The 21,202-nt window shown below is 50.9% G+C and overlaps 1 protein-coding gene and 1 long non-coding RNA gene across 3 annotated transcripts; one reads left to right on the top strand and one right to left on the bottom strand.

Moving 5' to 3' along the window:
- Positions 1–1,020: 1,020 nt before the first annotated feature.
- LOC139705743 (uncharacterized) lies at positions 1,021–6,725 on the bottom strand. The gene is made up of 2 exons (XR_011707542.1): positions 6,282–6,725; positions 1,021–2,138 (listed from the first exon to the last, which is right to left on the bottom strand). It is a non-coding gene; the product is annotated as an uncharacterized lncRNA (long non-coding RNA).
- Positions 6,726–6,817: 92 nt separating this feature from the next.
- On the top strand, positions 6,818–18,849 carry Sh3bp5l (SH3 binding domain protein 5 like). 2 transcript variants are annotated; one of them, XM_027938560.3, is made up of 7 exons: positions 6,818–6,907; positions 7,359–7,949; positions 12,305–12,367; positions 12,523–12,651; positions 15,074–15,235; positions 16,381–16,554; positions 17,046–18,849. In XM_027938560.3, the coding sequence occupies exons 2-7, from the start codon at positions 7,764–7,766 to the stop codon at positions 17,511–17,513; spliced, it is 1,182 nt and encodes a 393-aa protein (XP_027794361.1). In that variant the 5' UTR covers positions 6,818–6,907; positions 7,359–7,763; the 3' UTR covers positions 17,514–18,849. The 2 variants fall into 2 exon arrangements, with proteins under 2 accessions (XP_027794361.1, XP_027794362.1); XM_027938561.2 differs by lacking the exons at positions 6,818–6,907; positions 7,359–7,949; positions 12,305–12,367 and adding an exon at positions 13,087–14,297 and having other exon boundaries at positions 12,563–12,651.
- Positions 18,850–21,202: the final 2,353 nt, after the last annotated feature.

Here is a 21,202-nt window from a genome sequence, read left to right as displayed (position 1 = left end):
AAAACTAGGAAATTAGAGGTGAATGAGGCAAGCTATGAGACTGGATAGCATGTCCAAGAGGTTATAGGTGTACAAGCGCTAAGGGCAGAAGCCTAGAGCATCACTCTTCCAAAAGGAGGAAGCTGTAGAAGGGTAACCACTAAAGGCTTTAGTGGTGATGGTGAGGGGGTCAGGACAGGGTCAAGTTTGGGATCCTATGTGAGGAAGTGGTGGACATTGCCCCATGCTGGAGTGAGTCGAATAGTATCAAGGCCATGGGGTTTGGCTAGAGGGCACTGCCCATGGTTTCAGACAGACAGGTTTACCAATTGGTACTCAGTTATGGTTAGATAAAAGCAAGAAGTTCTGGTGTGCTCTTGCACAGAGGGTGCTGTAGATAGCAACAATATCCTGCACATTTCCAAAAGCTATAAGAAAGCAGTTGGAAAGTTTTCAACATAAGAAATAGTGCTTCAGGAGATAGATGTTTATCTGATTGAAACATTGCACAATTACACAACATACATTTATTGAAACAACACATTGTCCAATTAATATGTATGAGGTTTAATATATCGATTAAAAATAATTCAAATTAGAAAAAAGATAGCAGACAGTCTAGACAGTTGTCATGCAGAGCAAGCACAGAGAGCACCTGCTTTAGGTAACACCAGCTAAAGGGCAACTGAAAGGCTATCAGGACGGCACAGAGGATTCCAAATTCCTCGTTTGAAACGTGAGCCCAGTGGATGTTCAGTGTCTAAAATCAGATTCAGAAGGCTTGCTATGCTACTAGGACAGAAGACTATTTCGGTTTCATTCATCATGCTCCTATATTGCTAATGCAATATTTTCCCTTCTTGAAGTGTTTGGATTTCAGATCCCTGTGCAATAAAAATGTTCACCTCTAGAGCACAGTGGCTTCCAGTGCGTCCTTAAATAACTCCATAGATGTCAACTGACAGTTTTCCAACAGCGGAAAGACCAAATGCAGAAAATTAATATTCAGTAATTTAGAATGATGAGAAAAGACTGGGTTAATTAAATACCAAATTGCAGATTTTATTTTATTTTTTTAGACAAAGAGAGAGAGAGAGAGAGAGAGAAACTTTTTCAATATTTTTTTTTTTTAGCTTTCAGCGGACACAACATCTTTATTTGTATGTGGTGCTGAGGATTGAACCCTGCGCCACACGCATGCCAGGCGAGCGCGCTACCGCTTGAGCCACATCCCCAGCCCCAGATTTTATTTTTTTAAGTATGAATATTTTAATTAATGTCAAGTCTCATATTATAAATCCAGATCAAAATGGACTTCAGGAAATAAAAGAGGATGAACAAAAATTTACAAATTTCATCAATAACACACATTTTAAATTAAGGTAAACAGTAATCTCAATAAAAATCGCTTGTTGTCTGTACTGCTTATAGTCTGCACTTGCCCAAGGTCTCAGGCACTGATTCCATCAAAAAGACACTACTTATTTTTACCATCATGTGGGTAAACTAACTGTGAATAGCTACAGTAAATTAGATAAACATGATACAGCACAAAAGTATTTCCTAGTTCTTCATGGTGTCTAGGTCCTTAAATATGAAATTTTTAAAAAAGATAAAATTTATGTTCAAAATAAGATATTGATAATAAACCTAAAATCATGGTGCAGAAGTTTCAGGGGAAAATCTATCTCAAAATAAAATACAGGGTAGGATAATATCAATTTTTATAATTTAAACAACTTTAGGGGTCAAGCAAGAGTTGTAAATATAAACTGAAATGACATCAAATGCAAATCTATAGTAGCTTTAATTTTTGTTATTTTCAAAATTCAGGCATTTAAAATGGAAGCACATACACTTAAATTAACATATGGTGTGTTAAGATTTTAAGTAACCTTGAGTCCTTTTGTGAGGCTTTATTGAGGCCACCGAGGTACTATCCCTGAGACCTGGATTATCTGAAATCTCACATAAGATCTGCCTCTTCCAGCAGCACAACCTCAGGCAATTTATGTAATCCTCTTGTCCCTCAATTTCCAAAGCATGGCTACCCTCGGTGGGGAGAGAAAGAGTCATGGTGTCTGAGGTTTGCAAACATCAGGAAGTCAGAGGTGAGTGGATGAGCCATGGGAGTGGGTGGCACTTCCAAGAGGCAGCAGCTGTAAAATGCAGGCATAATTTATCTACTGGTTGTGGATTGCGCAGAATAGTCCCAGTACAAGGAAAGGACAGCAAAAATGCCTGTATCTTCTGGGTTTTTTTTTTTTTTTTCATTACACTTTGCAATCCCTCCCACCACTTCTTCAGGCAACCACTCATTTGCTTTTGTCCCTAAACATGAGTCAACTAATCTGATTAAACAGATTGATAGAGGTATTTATTAAATATATAACTGATGATAGAAGTTGTTGAAGATAAAGGGTAGTTTGTATTTGTTGGGAAAAAAAAAGAAGGAAAAAATTTTTAATGACAAAGACGGTTTAAAATAAGAATGTGAGGAAATAAATAACCAATCAAGTTAAAAGAAAATTACTGAACTAAAAAGCTTGACTTGTGACACTACATAGCAATTCGTGGTACTGCTATCATCCTTATTCAGCCTTCATGTTGTCATGTTTCCTTCATTAAACTAGTCAACAGGACTGCTGGTTGGCCATCTCTTTGTGCCAGGGGCTGGGAGGGGCTACGCTTGTGGCAGGAAGATTATTTAGACATATGCTGCTGTACAGTACATTAATCATTAGCCATGCATGTCCATGAGTCAGGGGGAGGATCACTTGAGCCCTGGAGTTCAAGGCCAGCCTGGGCAACATGGCAAGATGCTGTGCCCATTCTCTGCCCATGAAGAAGAAAAACAAATTAGTTTGTCAGTCACACTGGCCACATTTTTGGTGCTCAACAGCTACACGTGGCTAGTGGCTCCCATTTGGGCAGTGTAAATACAGAAACTTCCATCATCATTGAAAGTGCCATTATATAGGGCCCATCCAGAAGGCTCTTGAGGTACACTGTGCATGGTGGAAGTCAGAAGGACCTAAGCTGAAGCAATGGCAGTGAGGAGAGGAAGGATTAGAGAGACTTCACATGATGAAGCTATGAAGGGAGACACATTGAGGATGTCTTCTAGATGTCTACCTAGGACAAATTCTGTAGAACCATTCACCAACACAGTCAATGTAGAAGGAACAGGATATGGGGAAAGGGAATGAAGTCAGGATTAGACACAGTGAGTGAAGGCAAGCCTGGCACCAAGCAGTGATGCCTGGGAGCCTGCTGGCTGAGTGCAGTCCATGGGGAGTCTCTAGAGGCAGTTTCAAGGAAAGAGCCACAGACAGGAGTAGGGCTGGACTTGTGTGAGAGCATGCAGGAAATCAGGTGGCAGGAGGTGGTCACAGGCTAATGTCATGGCCTGGGAACACTAGTGTTTAGGATAGGTTTTCAAACGTGAGTGGGTCATAAAAATCAACAAACTGCATCTCTACCAGCATTAAAAAAATTATTTAAGTATTAATGTACTTTGCATGCAATTTGGGTCATATTTTCCTTAAACATTAATTTATTCACACACATTTGCAATCATTAGCTTGTAACAATGATATATTTCTGTGTTGTGGTCCAATTAGCTTGGATGTCATCAATTTATAGAAAGAGCACCACAGACTATAAGCTACATGGGAACCATAATGCCTTTTTCCATCATAATTCAAAATTGTGGCACACAATAGTAAGGACACTGCATGAAGAAATAAAACAACTCACAGAGAATAGGAAACCCAGGACATGGATGACTGAGAAGGCAAAGAATAAAAGAGAAAATTAACCCAGTGTCAGATGTCAGTGCCTTAGCTATACTGAGAAAACAGATGACCCTTACTTCTGTAATTTTATGAATTGGCAGGGAAATCCACATCCAGAGCTGAAAAGGAGGTGAAGTGGACATGAGACAAGTGACAGGGACATTAAGAGGAACTGTTTTGTACTAAAATGTGAAAGTTTGATACAAAAGAGATTATATAGTAAAGGCAGGCTCTAGAACTGTGGTGTCCAATAATGGAAAGCACTAGGCAACATGGCAATTTAAATATAAATTAATTATATAATAGACTTCCTGAGCTGGAGTTGTGGCTCAGTGGTGGAGCACTTGCCTAGCATGTGTGAGCCAGTGGGTTCAATTCTCAGCACCATATATAAATAAATAAAATAAAGATCCATCAACAACTTAAAGAATAGACATCCTTACACTATTTCCATTTCAAGTGCTCATTGGGCATGTGTGGCTACAAACTATCATAATGCATTTAGGTCTGATATAGAACATTACCTTTGTTGTAGAAGGTTCTGCTAGACAGTGCTGCTTTAAGAGTTTTAATTCAAATATAAAACAAGTTTAGTGTGTACAGTATCCTACAACCGCTTTCTACCTGAAGCATTATCCAAATCCAGCAGAAAACCACTAGGGGATTATCTTACAAACCATACATAATAAAAATTACATTTGGACTCACTGGGTTAGAGTGTCCACTGGGAGGCCAGTGGAGACATGGAGAAGCTGCTGAATCTCAGGGTGTTTTTTTAGGGAGTCTGGGCAGTATATACATTTACAATGTTTTCTTAAAATCCAACAAAGATCTGTGACAAGCAGTAGTAGCTCATGATTGAAAGGACTGAACACACAGAAAAAGGAGATGTGGACTAGGGCACATAGGTACTGGAATAATGCTGAATAGAAAAAGTTGGAAAATTCAGGCTAGGGTAGACAGAAAACTAAGTGAAATGGGGTCATTACAGTGAAAGTCTTGTTCTACAAAATTGAAATGACTGGTAGATAAAAAATGTTTACAACTGCTACACGTAATTTCATGGATTATATATGGCATCTCAATAACAATAAGGAATGTGGCAGAAAAGTGAGGCATTATTACCCATCAGATAATGCTGACCTCTTAGTATAAGTCACTTTTGAAATTTTAAAATGAATATTTCCAATTTCAAGGAAAAATCTCATTTAAATCACCTTTTTTAACAGAATATATTTGATTCTACTCTCTGCCATCCTGTGATGGGAATGGAAACCAATGCCACATGCATGCTAGACATGCATTCTACCACTGAGCTACATTCCCAGCCTACTCCGTCCCCCAAATTTTAAAAAAATATGGTAATTCAAGGGATTAGGGGATGGAAGGAGGGAACTGAGAACGGCAGAATTCTTGGTACATAACACCTCCATCCCAACCTCTGCACTTAGGAAAAGAAAGAACTCTAACATAGCCCATAGCAACAATAGTCATGTTCCTAGGGTGACCCCAATTCTTTCCCCATTAAAATGCCTGCCTGCCTCAATGCAGCTAGGAAAATTACTGTTTGTTCTAGTCATTATCTGGTAAGACGCTCCTAACTTCCTTTTCTTAAGTATTAACAAGCGCAATTGTGAATCCTTCCTTCATCCCTTTGCTTATGTATCTCACCTCTTTGAGATGTTTACTCAGGGGTATCCTTCTCAGGAATCTGAGACCTATTCCTTTAAAGGTAATCATCAGGAACAACAGGTCTCGATCTCCCAGTCTCAATGAGAGGCGACAGAAGACTCTTTGCTTGGTCAAACTTTAGTCATTCGTCTGAACCTTATTTTAGGCCCAATGTACATGTGTCCGTAACATCAGGTGTAACAAAGAATCTCAAGTTTAACAAGAACACCCCCGCCGCCATCCTGGGTGTCCGATCAGCCTTCTGCACCACCGCCAGTCCTGTACTCCCAGGAACCCTTAGGCTGGTTTAGCCACCCGCTCCTTAACCCCCACTGTTGGCACTTGGCAATTTTTCACCCACTGACCCTACATAGCTCCTTGGCTTCAGGTTGATCCACGCTGGAACTGGAGTGAGCTCCCTCTCTCCCTCCCTGCAATGGTCTCTATACCTGCTTTGATGCTTAGTGATCCCGAATAACGCCTTCTTTCCCTCTTTAAGACCAACTAACTTCTCCCCTCTGACTGCCCTGAGACCCGCACAGCCTCGCTCGTCCGTTTCCCCCTGGACACGCTGGAACACTTCCCTACAAACAGGGCAGGGGCTCTGCTGTCCCCGACTGTCGGAAGTCACTGGCGACAGCTCCGTTCGGCTGCGCTCAGGTTGGACAGGCTCCTCGGGGAAGAGGAAGGACTTGGTTGACTTGTGGGCGCCCCGCCCAGAGCGCGCGAGGGGCCTGCTCCTCCGCCCAGGGACCAGCCGCAGGGGCGCGGGGGCTCCGCGCCAACGCCGAGCCCCGCTCGCGAAGCTCTTAGGCGGCGGCCTCCAAAACAGACCTGCACTTCGCCGCCGTCCGCCAGGCTGCCATTGCTCACGGTCCCATTGACGCCCCTGCAGCGAGAAAAATCCCGCCCGGAAGAAGACCTCCCAGTCAACCGCAGCCCCCGGACCTCAGCGGCCCCTATGGCCGCAGCCGGAAGTTCCCGGACCCACGTACGCCGTCGCTCCCGCCCTTCCGGGCGGGGCCGGAAGTGGCTTTCCCAGAGTTGCCGTCCAAGATCCGTAAAGCAAGATGGCAGCGCACACTCTGCGGACACTTACGGGCCTCCTGTTTCTGGCCTTTCTCTATTCACAAGGGACTTTGGGTTTCCATTACCCACTCTATTTTCCTTTAGAAAAGCACGCTCACGTCTGGCTTCCACTCAGTCTTGGCGGAGAACGAGCTGGAAGCCGGGAGGCGAGGCTGAACGCTACGAGGCACCATGCTGTACGGAACCGAAGGCCGAGGAATTCGCGCTCGGCCGGGCAGGCGAAGGAGAGTGGGAGGGAGGGCGTTGTTACCTGCTGGCGCATTTCCGCTTCCGCCAGGCCCCGTCGTTTTGGTTGGACCGGCTTGTTGCGGGGAGGGAGGGGGAAGGTTGTTTGCTGCCTGGGAGCTCTGCGCAAGGGAAGGTAAACTGAGGTAAGGCTGTGCCTTAAGGGAAGCTTTTGTGCCTGGATATGAAGATGGCTGGAGCATGGTCCTCGGGGTTGCAGAACGATGTAGGGTTGGAGACGGGAGGCTCGTGTTCCGCAGGGTTGGAGAGAGGAGAGGAGGTGGGGCCAGGCTGGGGGTAACAGGGTGAATTGCACAGCTGGAGGAGTGGGGTGGGGCGGGCGGAGGAGAGGGTGGGGGCTCAGAGGGAAGTCCCGAGGGCGCTGGTTGAGCTGGGGTGGGAGCTGGGACAGGGGTCAGAGTCGGACCTCAGTTCCTGGAGAGCTGAGGAAAGAAGTTGAAACTGGGGGTCCAGGCGGAATACAAGAGCGTGGAGAGACGAGAACGCAGTTGTAGGGAGGCTGGGAGGTAGACAGGGGCTGGTGGCCGAGGCCCTGATGCTGACATGGCCATACACTTGGCCTTGTTTCTCCTGCAGCTCCCCAGAGACGCCTCGAAGCCTCTGCTCCAGCCTAGCCTTCTCTCTCCAGCTGGCACTACAGCCTGGAGGCGCCTTCCTCCACCCTCCCGAATGGTGCTCCTCTTCGCTGGCCTCGGCCCAGGATCCAGGCCCCCTTTGCCCCCTGCCTTGGAGCTGTTGCTCCAGTTCCGTGTTGGTGGACTCCTGGTGGAGGGGAGAGAAGAACTTTTGCCCGGACGGGGTTTTAGTTCTAGGAATTTCAGCCTCTGAGTTTGAGGTTCTTCCTTTGCCCACTTTATCAGCCTTTTGAGAAGACAAACACTTCTCTTTGCCATCTAGAGCCCAGGAACCCTCAAACTGGGGCCCTGGTCCCAGCATGTCAGTCCTCTCTTGTGCATAGGGCTCTGCCCTCTCCAGGTCAGCATGGCTGAGTTCAGACAGGTTCCAGGGGGGCGGGAGACCCCACAGGGGGAGCTGCGGCCAGAGGTTGTAGAGGATGAAATTCCTAGGAGCCCAGTGGCGGAGGAGCCTGGAGGAGGAGGTGGAAGCAACAGCAATGAGTCCAAATTGTCCCCAAGAGAGGAGGAAGAACTGGATCCTAGAATACAGGTGAGAAGACTGAGTCTGGGGAGAGAAAGGACATCCAACCGGCAGTCCTCCTGAAGAACTGTCAGATGAACAAGAGCTTAGGTTTCTCTCCCCAGTATCCTGGGGCAGGAAAGAAAACAAGTTTGTCAACACAGCATTGTAATTTAGTGTGGCAAGTGCCAAGAGAGGTGTGTGTGATTGTGCACGCACGTGCAGGGAAGGCCCTGAGTGCCAGGGTGTGTTGCTGAAAGCTTCCCTGCAGGAAGCCCAGGGTCAGGTTGGCCATGGAAGCCAGAGGCACACTTTAGGTCAGCCAGAGTAGAACTGTTGTGCTTCTTTCTAGGTGAGCGGAGGGGCCATTAGGGAGTGAGGGATCTTTCCTTCTTTCTACCTTTTTCAGCAGTGTCTCCCAGGAACATTCCCTTCTGTAGGCTGTGAGACCTTTCAAGTGTTAGGAAGGAGGCCCTGGGTTTGGGCCTAGAAAGTAATCTGTGTTCAAGGCTTTCCATCAGCCATGGGCAGTCCATAATAACACGTTGCCGGCTCTCAGGTTGGGGGGTTTACCAGAGGAATGGAAGAGCAGTTTATTGCCTTGGGTGTTTACAGTCCAGCTGGAGAGCAGACAGTGGGTGAGGAAGACTGGCCCCATGTGGAGGAGCTCCCTGGCCTCGGTTCTAGTGCTGGGTTGTAATGTTCAGGGCATTGGCTATGAAGGTCTTTCTGGAGAGTGCTTGGACAGGTGACAACCATGATGCTCCTTGTATTTGGGGCCTGATCTGCCATTTGGTCAGGTTGCATCGCCAAAGTTCTGGTATCAGAAAGTGACTCACCCTTCTCTAGTTGAGCAAGAGTGTCCCAGGCTTGAGTTCTTGGGTTTCTCTGTGAGCAGACCTTTATTGGATCACTGTAGTGAGTTGCTAAGAAATAAAATCTGGTCCTGGCATCCTATGGCCATTGTGGTTTGAGTTCCCAGGTTATGTGCGTGTGGGTGGCTCTTAGACTGTGCCCGTGTTTATGATGGAGCAGGGTGAGCCATTCATTTCTGCTGTGAGTGGGTAATTTATTTCTGTTGTGCCTCATGGACACTGCATTGAAAACAGCTTGAGTGTTCTTTCTAATTCTACTGATAATTTGTCCACTAAGGAAATAAGTTGTATTAACAGTGTTGGGCTATACTATGAGCTGTGGTTTTTAGGAAAGTTGAGGCTCAGTTTCTTCATGTGTGAGGCAAGGGCTCGGTCTGGCTGACCTGCATGGCTCATGTTGGCTGTGCTTGGACACAGATGTACAGTCCTTTTCTTTTACAAATTCTTTTGTTTGTCTTTTGGTGAGAATTCGCAGTGGTGCTTTGGGACAGAGGTCTCTGTTCTTGAGGAGGGCCTCTGTCAGGCACTCTTCCTCCTGCTTCAGAGGGGTCTCTAGGAAGAGAATCCAGTGCTGTGGCTTCTCTGCTCTCCTGCTTCTGTGCATTTTCCAGTCTCTGCACAGGCAAAGGCACAGAATGGAGAGTCACACTTGCACCAGGCTGTCTGAAAAGGCGGCCGCAGCTTCTGAACATGCTATGTAAAAAATATTAATTAAAATTAAATAAAATAAAAAGTGATTCTTCCGACAGTGCTGTGCTGAAGGTGCAGACGCCGAGCACGTCCATGGTCACAGGCAGCTCTGCGAGGGTGGAGTGTCCTGAGGACACTGTGGAGCTTGCAGGCTCCATGAGGAGAAAAGGCCCCTGGCAGCCTCCCTCGTTTGAGGCCATGAGTGTGGCAGGCCATCATGCCAGCCTCAACAGGGGTTGGTGTCTTCTCACCCTGTGGGAGAAGCAGCCTGGTGTGAGGGACATCCTTCCTGGAACAGGCCATGGCACTTGACCCTCCAGTGTTTGGGTCCCTCTTCTGGACATGGAGGAGTTTCGGGCCTGTGTCTTTCGAGGTCCATTTTAGTGTTGACAGTGACCAAGACCACGTCGCCTACTGATGTGTTTGGGTGCTTTAAATGGCTGTCCGTTTTTCTGGATTCTCATTGCATTGGATGGGGCTCCATCCGAACACACAAGGGAGCTTTCAAAATCACCTTTCCCTGACTTGCCAGTCATTTGGATTCTCACATGTGGGGTACAGAGTGACTCTAATGCACAGCCTGGGTGGAGTCCACTGCCACATGGATATCCCAGAGGGCCCGGTTTTTGCATTTTCCAAAGTTCCCAGAAATGGTTGTCCATGGGGTGAAGCCCTCAAGTGGACTGGGGCCCCTTGGCCACACATGCCTGCTGTCTGTGGGACCACGCTGGAGGGTGGAAGGAGGCTGGTTGGCAGCTACCTGTGGTGTGCTTTCTCGCTCAGGAAAGGTCAGTGCTGCGTCCCTGTGTTGGGACTTCAGTGGAAAGTTCTCCAGCTTCCAGAGAGAGTGTTGCAGTGGGAGGAAGGGGAGAGGAGGGTGGTGCTGGGTGGGTCTGGGTCTCCCCTACGTTTTCCTCCATCTCCTCTGTGGTGGGCACATTCTTCTTTTGCCCGCCCCCCCCCCGACTCCTTGGAGTGACTTCGCAACGTGTGTCCTCATCTGGAAGTGTTGGTCTAGCTGGGGGAGCCGTGCCCGGGTTGTTTGAGTGTTTTTGACGGCTTGCACTAGGTGGGGCAGGAGCCTCTGTCCTGAGTGCCCATGTCTTTGACTCAGTGGCTTGGCATCCTGAGAGTGCAGCCAGTGTGCCCGGGAAGGTCACCCTCCCTGCTGGCTGCTGCTCACTGATGGGTGAGGCACACTGACTCAGACTGTCCTCCCTGCGTTCCGTTCCGTTGGAGCTGAGAGCCAGGAATGCTGGTGGAGCCGGCCAATGGCCTGTTGCCGATGGGCCAGGATGGTGCCTGGAGTGCTCGATGGCTTCCCGCTCAGCTTTGCTGTGTGTTTGCACCCCCTTTTCTCTCTCTGCAGGCCTCTCTGCTGCCTCTCCTGTCTGCTGGACCCCACAGGGCAGAGCTGAGCAAGTGGTGTGTTAGTTGTAGGAAGTGCCTTTGGGGTGCTGGTTCCTATGTAATGAAATGATGTCTGCTTCTGCCACGGGCCGGTAGCAAGAGCCCTTGTCAATTTTCCACCAGGGACAACTTAACACTGAGCCCTTCTCCTCATTGTCTGGGAGTTGGGGGTGGGGAGCACTCTGGGTCATGGAACCAGGTGGGGATCTGATCCTGGATCTTGCTTGGCTCAGGTGGGCACTGCAGGGTGAGCTTGGCCCGCCTCCCTCTTCTCTCCCTTGGAATAAAGGCTTACTGCATTCCTGAGGCCTGTTCTTTGCCTACCCAGTGGTGATCACAGCAGTCCTGTCTTTTCTGAGCCATTCGTGGAAGGACAGCCTCAGTCCCAGAGGATGGCCACAGTGTCAGGACAATGAGATCAGACCCGACTCGGTCACCATCCCCCCTCATACAGGATGAGCTGGGGAGGAGCCTCACGCTGCAGCTGTCGAGGGAACTGGCCCCTCTCTCTGCGAGGCAGTCAGGAACCTGCTGGCCCACTGGGAAGGACCCTCTCCCACCCTCAGGGGCGTCGCCTTTCTAGGGCCCTTTGGGTGATTCCGTCAGCTCAGGGTGCGGTCCCTGTTAGGGAGGTGCTCTGTAATTAGAGCTGATGCTGCTCCCTAGGTGTCCTCTGCCTCCTCAGCCTGTCTGTTGGCTGCCCGTCCCGAGTGGCTTGTTCTGACACTGGGTTGTGGTTTACTTCCCCCTGTTAGACTTACACTATCAAATACAAGAGCCACATGCTACTGTCTGAAGTTGGGATGTGCCCTCAGGATCAAATGCAGTGGATTTTGAAAAGCATTTTTAAAAAAATGGTTCATATTTTAGGTTGATTGCATGTTGACATAACATTTTAGTATTTGGGGTTAAAAGCAGTGTGTCACCAATGGAGACATCCCCGTGGGGCATGTATTAATCTTATCCCCAAAGCTTGATTTCCTCTTTTTTTGTGTGTGTGTGTATGGGGGGGATGACCAGGGATTGACCTCAGGGCACTCAACCACTGAGCCACACTCCCAGCCCTATTTTGTATTTTATTTAGGGACAGGGACTCAGTGAGTTGCTTAGTGCCTTGCTTTTGCTGAGGTGGGGCTTTGAACTCCTGTCTCAGCCAGCCCCCTGAGCCTCAGGATTATAGGCATGCACCACAGCGCCCAGTGATTTCCTCCTCTTTAACTTGGGGGTTTACCAGGCCCACAGGTGGAGTTTCAAGGGTCGTGTTAGATGGTACCCAGTAGATGTCTGACAGGGACATGTTGGGACAGTCCCTCCTCCATGTCTTTCCCCTTCCCCCGGCATCTGGCCTGCCTCTCCTGGCCCACTGGGTACTGTCTCTCTTCCCCTGCTCTAACCATGCTCTCTGTGCAGGAGGAACTGGAGCATCTAAACCAGGCCAGTGAGGAGATCAACCAGGTGGAGCTACAGCTGGACGTGAGTCTCTTTCTTCACACCCTTGGGCTGGTCTTCAGGGATGTCTCCATTGGTGTCTTGCCCAGATGGAGAGAGTGAGAGGAATGGGTGTGTCTGAGGAACCAGAGGCCTGGGAGCCATGTGCATGCTCTTCCTCCGCCCTGTCCCTTTGCCAGGAGGCCAGGACCACCTATCGGAGGATCCTGCAGGAATCTGCGAGGAAGCTCAACACGCAGGGCTCCCACTTGGGGAGCTGTATTGAGAAGGCTCGGCCCTACTATGAAGCTCGGCGGCTGGCTAAGGAGGTAGGACTGCGTGAGCCTGGCCTGGACTCTGTGTCTGCACCCAGAGGGCAGAGCACTGGGGCAGACCTGGCTCTGCTTCGGATCAGCTCTGGGCCAAGAAGGCTCCTTCACCACTGTGGGCTAAGACCTAGAAAATAGGGGTAGGTGGGTGCATTCTGCTCTAGAAGCTGTTCAGCCTTGCTGCTGTTGATTTTATTTTATGTTTTGCATAGCTGGGATAGAACCAGGGCCTGGCTCATGCCCTCCCACTTAGCTGCCCCTCGACCGCCACCTGCTGCTAAGTACCTTCTGTGCATGAGGGCTCAGGCCCTAGGTGCATCTGATAGGGCCAACATCTTCCACTTCCTCTCTCTCCTCTTCCCTTTGGTTCTTGTCTTTTCTGTGTCTTTGCTTGACCATCCTTCTTACCCCCATCCATCTTTTTTCTTTGCACAGATAATGTGGATTCATCATTGGAAGACTGTAATAGAAACAAGAAAAATCCAAAATCTCTCCCAATTCTGTCATGCACTTTATACTCAGGATTTGTTTAATCCAGTGTGGGAAGGTGCTAGGCAAGGGGACAGCTGCCTTGAAAGAGTTCATGCCTTAGGAGTTGAGGAGGGGACCTGCCATGCCATGCAGGGCCACATGGGGGAGCACCAGGGTCATTGAGGCAGAGGTGATTGGGGAAGCCGAGCCCAGAGCCTCTGTTGTGGTTTTGTGGGAAGCAGCCGCTACAGCAGGGCAGGTGAGTCTGAGTGGATTTCGGATTGGATGGTCTGCGTAATTCTGCCGGGCTCTGGGCTCTGAGGGTGGTCTCTCGTTGTCTGTAGCTGACCCTGTAGTGATGTAGGGCAGGGGAAGTATTGGCCTGAGTAAGAATTTGATAAAGGAGATGTCTGGTTGGGATCCGGGCCTTGGATTAGCTGGTTTACCTGTGAAGGATGTACACACACAGCAGCTAATCAGGTCCAGGCATTTTTATAGCCCTGGGAGGAGCAGTCCCCTCTTGACCATCAAGGCACCCCAATGCCAGATGATGGAGAAATATAGAAAATAAAAGGTATGAGTAATGCAGCACAGATAGCCACATATAACCACATGGGCTTTCTTTGTAGTCACTTTGGTGTATTTTCTGCCAAAGTAGGTTACACAATGTGTGCTGTTTTTGTCCTTTGTTTTACTTAGCTTTATGATATGGGCATGTGCTAGGCAATGCTCCACCACAGAGCCACATCCCCAGCCCCCGTGCCATCATCCTTTAAAGACGTAGGAATATTTTTTTGTTTTACTTGTTTAGTATGTTTTCTCTGAGAACTTGAGTTAACATTGTTTCCAGTTTTTTTGCTTGGTTAGTATAGGTTGAGTGTTCTTTTCCTGAGATGTTTAGGACCAGAGTGTTTCAGGTTTGTTCAGATTTTGGAGTATTTGCATAGACATAATGAGATATCTTAGAGTTGGGGCCCAAGTCTAAACATGACAGTTATATTGTGACATAAACACCTGTGGACATTGCCTAAAGGTACTGGGGATTGAATCCAGGGCCTCACACATGCTAGGAAAGCTCTCTACCCCTGAGCTGCATCCCCAGCCATTTTTGTTTTTTATTTTGAGACAGGGTCTTGCTAAGTGCCCGGGCCGGCCTCCTGAGTAGCTGAGCTTAGGTATGTACCACCTCACCTGGTGTACCCAGGTGCTTTGGCAGTTCTGTGCCTGGACAGTCAGGTGGTGTAACATCTTTCACTTGTGGCATTGTGCTGTTGCTTAGAAAGCTTCAGATTTGGGAACGTGGTGGGGTCTTGGACTTGAGTCAGGGATACTCAACCCACGTGATTGTGATGAATGTCTTGGGAAATTACGTCATTTGCTTCAGCTTGCTCCCGGGATGTGGAGTTGATCCTAGAGAGTGACTTTCTGTAAGACTCAATCCATGTTGCTAACTACCTTCCAACTGAAATGGTGTGGGTTTTCCCAGGGCAAAAGGCCAGCAGACTTTGAGTGATGGATTTCACAAGCCACCATCTATGGGCAGCGTCATTCCTTCTGGGGTTTTGGGTTTTTTTCCCCAGGACTAGGGATTGAGCCCAGGGTGCTTTAACCACTGAGCTTCCTCCTTGGGCCATTTCATTTTATGTCAGAGACAGGGTCTTGCTAAGTTGCCGAGGCTGGCCTAGAACCTGGGATCCTCCTGCCTAAGCTTTCGGTCTCTGGGATCACAGGTGTGTGCCACCATGCCTGGCTAGTAGCATTCATTTTAATATTCATTTCTATGTTTATTTCTTTCCTCATCCATTTCCTTATGATATGTTCCCCCATAGAATGCCACTTCAGTAGCATTTAACCTAACATTGCAAGTTGGTCTTTCTCCATCTTTCATCCTCAAGCCTGAGGTGGGTCCTCCTGTTGGGGGCTCCCTGTCCTGATGTCCATCTCCCCCCAGGCCCAGCAGGAGACACAGAAGGCAGCGCTGCGGTATGAGCGGGCTGTGAGCATGCACAATGCCGCCCGGGAGATGGTGTTTGTAGCCGAGCAGGGGGTCATGGCTGACAAGAACCGACTGGACCCCACGTGGCAGGAGATGCTCAACCATGCCACCTGCAAGGTGGGTGGATGTTGCCAGCAGGTCTCTGCACTTTCTAGTCCTTCCTTCACTGTCCCTTCATCCCCTTACCTCCTCATTTCTCCCTCTCTCCACCACTCCAGCCTTCTCCGTTGACCTCTGGGGCTTCCTGTATGCCCTTCCCTCTGACTTAGAATGGCATTGTATCAAGCTGTCGCCTCTGGGTGTGGGCTGACCCCAAGGTCTCACCCAGTGGGTGTCCTGGTCCAGCACTCACATCTCGTGAGGCTGAGCTCTGTGATACTTTTCTTCTGTTGCACAATGTGCAGTTTTGTTGCCATGTACCTTGATTTTTGCAGTGTGATTTATGTATCATTTCCAAGCTGCTGAAAGTAGACTGGGGACAGGAGGATCTCTGGCTGGGCTCCTTCTGACCTTAGGCTTATACAGGGCAAGCGCCAGCTCCTGGGAGTGGCAGTGTCGTGGTTCTTTAGCTGCTCCTTGCACAGAGGGCACAAGCTTTTGCTGTGGAGCTCACGCAGATGCAGGCACAGGGCACTGTGGGAGGGGCCATTGAAACTGCACCATGGGACATTAAGGGATGGTGGGCACCTTGGAGTCTGTGCTTGCCTGGAATATGGTATGATAGCCCTGCTGGACACCATGGCCAAAGCTCTCCCCTACTCCTTGCTCACCTGTAGCTCTGGACTGCGTACACCTGGGGTGTGGAAGCCTGGAGAACCCCATACATAGCTGTGATTCCCCACAGGCTCCTCCTGTCCCTGACCCCTTGCCACAACTGTGGTGGCCGCGGGTGGACATTGTGCCCAGGACAGACATTTCTTCTGTGTTCCTGACTGAGATGGCTGTAGCGCCTTTCTTGGCGTTAGCAAAGCTGAGTGGCAAGTAGTGCAGGGACACAGGCGGGACAGTGGGGGAGAGGTGGCTGCAGGGGCATGTGCTTGAAACCTGGTCCTTGAAGACCAGGAGATCAGGCAACAAGTGCAGAAAAGATGGAAAAGACGCTGTCCTTAGGCCAGTGGACCCACATTCCCCTGCAGACGGCTCTGCAGATGGGGGGCTTGCTGAGGCCTTCCCATGCAGGTTCCCTTGAGCTTGGGCATGTGCCAGGGACTGAAGCGTGTTTTCCAGCTCAGTAACGCATGTCCCTTCCTCACACCGGCCAGGTGAACGAGGCAGAGGAGGAGCGGCTTCGAGGCGAGCGGGAGCATCAACGAGTGACGCGGCTGTGCCAGCAGGCTGAGGCCCGCGTGCAGGCTCTGCAGAAGACCCTCCGGCGAGCCATCGGCAAGAGCCGCCCCTACTTCGAGCTCAAGGCGCAGTTCAGCCAGATCCTGGAGGTAGCTGGAGCGGAGGGGGGTATGGGCAGGTGGGAGTGTGGGAGGAGGAGGGGCTGCACAGAAAGTGAGGGCAGGTCAAGGGATGCCACCTGCCGGGTGAAGCACAAGTGCTAGAGTGACCCTACAGGAGAAGGGTAGATGGGGCTTGTCCTGGCAGAGAAACTGGTTGAAGAAGGGAGGTCAGTGGGAAGAAGAATTGGTGAAAACCCTGGGATGGGGAAGAGGACCAGAGGGCGGGGGGGCCTCTGGTGGGGACTGAGAGCTGGGAGGACAGCCCCAGAAGGCAGAGTGGGCCTGGAGCAGGGCAGGACCCCCGGGATGGAAGGACCAACCAGAGGAGGCACACAGGGATGGTGCTGCAGGTCTGCTCTGTACCCAGCACTGCCAGGCCTCCAGGATAGGAGGCCATGGCCTAGATGCAGAGTGCCAAGTGGGGCCGAGTGATGTCCCATGCTTACCTGTCTTGCCCTCACCTGTCTTGCCCTCTGCAGGAGCACAAGGCTAAGGTGACAGAACTGGAGCAGCAGGTAGCACAGGCCAAGACCCGCTACTCAGTCGCTCTGCGCAACCTGGAGCAGATCAGCGAGCAAATTCACGCGCGGCGCCGGGGCCTGCCTGCCCACCCCCCAGGTCCACGGCGCTCCTCCCCTGTGGGGGCTGAGGCTGGGCCTGAAAGCCTGGATGACGGGGACAGTGGCATTGAGGGTGCTGAAGGTGGGGGGCTGGAGGAGGGCGGCGGCCTAGGGCCTGGACCTGGCACGGACACAGACACACTGAGCCTGCTGAGCCTGCGCACCGTGGCCTCCGACCTGCAGAAGTGCGACTCGGTGGAGCACCTGAGGGGCCTCTCGGACCATGCCAGTCTAGACGGCCAAGAGCTGGGACCCCGGAGTGGGGGACGCCGGGGCAGTGACGGTGGGGCCCGAGGGGGCCGCCACCAGCGCAGTGTCAGCCTGTAGCACGCTAGCTGGGGCTTTGGGCTTGTCTCCCACTGTAGTCTCATCAGGGCCCTTGGGCTTATTCCTGCCCCTCAGATCCCATCTTTCCCCTGGAGGCCAGCTGTGTCAGCCCTCTGCCTGCCCTGCCTCCTCGGCCTCCCCTGCCCCCTCAGGAGGCAGTCCTGCAGGGCCCCTTCAGAAGGCTGCTCTCTGTACTCATCTCCTTCCCCTTACCCCTCTGAGACCCTTGACTTCCCACCTTCTGACTTTTTTCCTTCCTGGTCTAGCTTTGCCCCTCAGGGAACTTGGTCTAGAACACCTGGGAAGCTCATCAGAGGAAATGAGTACCCTAACCAGAGGGGTGCAAGGGGCTGCTGCTCCCCACCCACCCCAAGGCGGCTCCCAGGGTGCCCTAGCTATGCTGCTGAGTCCTGCCGGCCATGTGCCCCGCCCTTCTGTCCTAGCCTGCCTGTGTATGATTGGTGACCTTTCACCTCTGGAGACACCACCACCCTCAGTGTGCCCTTTTGTGAACTGAGCTGCTGTTATATGTGCCCTGTAGCAGAACTTGCCAGATGGAAGGGAGCCTGACCCCATTATCAGCATAGGGAATGTCATTCTGGACTGGCTCTGTATATGTGGTGTTTCTCCAGCTGGGCTGTCCTCAACCTTGCCCAGGTGCTAGTGGGTCCCTGAGGGGTCCATGTGGGAGGCTGATGCGGTCCCCACCCCTTGCTCTTGCAGTGGAGCTGGGCCAGTGTTTTGAGTGGGTGCTGCTGAACTGCATCTCAGCACCCTCCTGTGGGTGGCGTTAGGGAATTGGTGCTCAATTGCTCTCCCTTGCTTTCCCTACTCCACGGTCCCTGGGGAGTGCTTAGGCTAGCCTGTCAAGCCTTGCCTGCCATGATGGGGGGGAGTCCCCTGGCTGAGGGTCCCAGCCCTCCTCCTCGGGGAGCTGCTCCAGGGGTGGTGCTCCCAGTGTGTGTAGGGAAGCCAAACAGATCTGGGTGCCTTGGGAGAGCTGGTCCTGCCGTGTCACCCCAAAAGGACAGGGAGCTCTTTCCCAGCCTGGGTGCTGCTGCAGCACTTGGAGGAGGGGTGGGCCTTTCTGCACAGGCCTCTCCTGCGCTCAGGTTGGAGGAAGAAGGTCACAATGAGAACCTTGGGGTTTGAGGTGGCCACTGGTGGGAAGGAGAATCAGGGGACATGGGTGTGCAACGATGAGAACCTCAAGGTTTGAGCTGGCCACGGATGGGGAGGGGGAGGGGAGACACGGGTGTGTGTGAGTGCATGTGTCAGTGTGAGTGTGGGAAAGGGACTGCCTTGGTTTTATTTAAATAAAATAGTTTATGTAACAGTAACGTTTACTGTTGATGTTAGAGGGAGGAAGAGAAAGGGGCATGGAGGACCAGGTAGAGCAAGCTAGGCTGTGGCAGGAGAGGAGGGAGGCCACACAGGTGAGTGGGGATGACCTGAGGAGCCAGTGTCCTGAGGCCATGCTGTGGGGACCAGGACACCAGGGAGGGGCTTGGTCAGAGAAACCTACAGGGTGGAGTAGGCACTGTGGGAACCAAGAGGTGAATGGGCCAGTGGGTGGGATCCTTTATCCAAAGGAAGCTGGTTCTCCTCTCCTGCAGCATTCCGAGCTGGCTCACAGTGGGGGTTATCTGTGTGTATCTGAAGTCACAGTTTAGGTGGGAGGGTGGGAAGCGCCTGAGAAACTTCTAGTGGCCTCCAGTTGGGGAGGAATGTGAACTGAGTAGCCCCAGAGGCCCAAAGCAAAAGGCTGGTCTGGCTGCAGCCAGCTGGCTTGTGACACTTCAGACCTGGATAGAGGCTGGCAGCCAAGGGAAGGAGACAGCTCTTGCCAGGGAGGGTGGCAAGTGGGGCCAGGAGCAGGCAGGTGAAGGCCAGGAGCTGGAGGGACACAGAAGAGCAGTGGGTGCATCAGGAGCCTCTGTACTGGGAAGTCACTGTGCTCCTTGACAGGGACTGCTGCTGGGTCTTGGAGACCACCTTTGCTGGCCTGGCAGGCAGGTGGGAAATGTTGCCTTTATCAATAGCAGTGCATGGCTGTCTGGGTGAGCCAGCTTGGTTTCATTTATTTATTTACTTATTTTGTGGTGCTAGTGATGGAACCCAGGGCCTTGCTCATTCTAGGCAAGTGCACTACCATTGGCTACACCCCAGCCCACATGGGCTTTTTAAAAAATTGTGCATATTAGAGGCGTATAACATCATGTCTTGATAAGCAATGAAATAGTTACTAGAATGAAGTCTATTAGCATTTTCATCATTTTTTATAGTCGTCTAACCTCCTGTGGCAAAAACAGCTAAAGCCTCAACAAGTTTTAGTATATAATAGTGTGGTTATCAGTCATGCATGGGTTTTCTGAGATGGCACTAAGCTGTCTTGGAATGGGTCCTGTAAGGCTCCTTGGGGGAGGAGCACCAGAGTACTGTGCATGCCCTGCAGTTTCTCCCTGCAAGATCATTTGCCAGACCAAGTGAAGCCAGAATCAGACAGGCAGTCAGCATAGATTGGTAAATCATCCTGTCAGGTCGTATCAAGGAGGCCAATTTTGAGTGAGTCTGGGAAGTGGGAGACTGCCCACTGAGGGATTGAAATGTTAATTCCTTCAGAGCCCTTCCTCCACCCTTACGGAGAACCTGCCCCTGCTCCAAACTGTTGCCAAGGTAACCTGTCCCAGGAATTGCCCCTCCCTCCCGGTTTTTAATGTGTCCTGGGCTGCTCCATCCTGCCCTTCCCCCTTCAGCCCACCTGTGTCCTACCTTTGGCCCTCCCATCCAGCATTCCTGGGCCTAGTCACTTAAGCAGGAAGGAGAAAGATAAGGGGAAGAGGGCAGGAGAACAGAGGAAGCCTAGGACATATAAAAAGGGCAGAACACCTCGCTTCTGGGGATACTAGGATACTAGCTATAGCCCCCTTCTCCCTCTGAGAGGAAGAAGTCTAGGTTACCCCTGCTTCATATGCTTGCCTGGGCTGCTTCTCTAATGTTCAGACTTCATCATGCGGGGAAGCAGGGCTCAGGCAGGGTGGAGCAAGGCCAGGAGGTCAGAGCTGATAGTGGAAGAGGACAAGCCACAACCAGCAGTCTCCTCTAGTGCTGATAGGTGCTCATCGGGTGCATCTCATTACAGGCGCATGCCTCGTCCCCATTGCTGTGTCCTTCCACCGAGGGGCTGGCACTTCAGTCTCCCCTGGCCCAGCACAGACCTTGTACTTCACAGATCATGAGGGGCTTTTGCTCTTTGTGCCTCCCGAAGACCTACAGCACGTCTCTGGTACAGCAGTTGGGAGGGTAGGACCTCTTCACATCTCCAGTGGATGTCCCCTGGCTTCTACTCTGGTTTTTTGTCCCTATCCAATGGGACAGTGTAGGTCCGCAGAGTGTCCATCAAGGGGTGTTTTCAGCCAATTCTGTCAGCGGTTCTCAGTGGCCTTGTCCTCATAAAAAAGTTGCACCTCCCTCATCTGACAGGCCCACAAATTGCTCTGCTGTCTGTGGTGGATCCATCTCACTAGGGGAGGTGGCTTCTCCCATGTCACTGTCACATGCTGCTGGCAGGGGGCAGCAGCCACCTTAAGTTGGGAGGAGCTCAATGAATCTTTGGTGCAGGGGATGAGGCTTGTAGTGTTTGTCCTGCAGACACGGAGGTCCTCCCTGTGCACAATACAGAGGGGCCT

This window comes from Marmota flaviventris, chromosome 5 (genome assembly GCF_047511675.1).
Source record: "Marmota flaviventris isolate mMarFla1 chromosome 5, mMarFla1.hap1, whole genome shotgun sequence".
NCBI lineage: Eukaryota > Metazoa > Chordata > Mammalia > Rodentia > Sciuridae > Marmota > Marmota flaviventris.
The sequence above is the reverse complement of the archived record's forward strand: the minus strand, read 5'-3'. Positions and strand labels throughout refer to the sequence as shown.

Coding starts and splice junctions, on each gene's coding strand:
- Sh3bp5l (XM_027938560.3), top strand. CDS start 7,764: ATGGCTGAGTTCAGACAGGTTCCAGGGGGGCGGGAGACCCCACAGGGG. Junction 7,950..12,304: donor AACTGGATCCTAGAATACAG/GTGAGAAGACTG, acceptor CTCTCTGTGCAG/GAGGAACTGGAGCATCTAAA. Junction 12,368..12,522: donor AGGTGGAGCTACAGCTGGAC/GTGAGTCTCTTT, acceptor TCCCTTTGCCAG/GAGGCCAGGACCACCTATCG.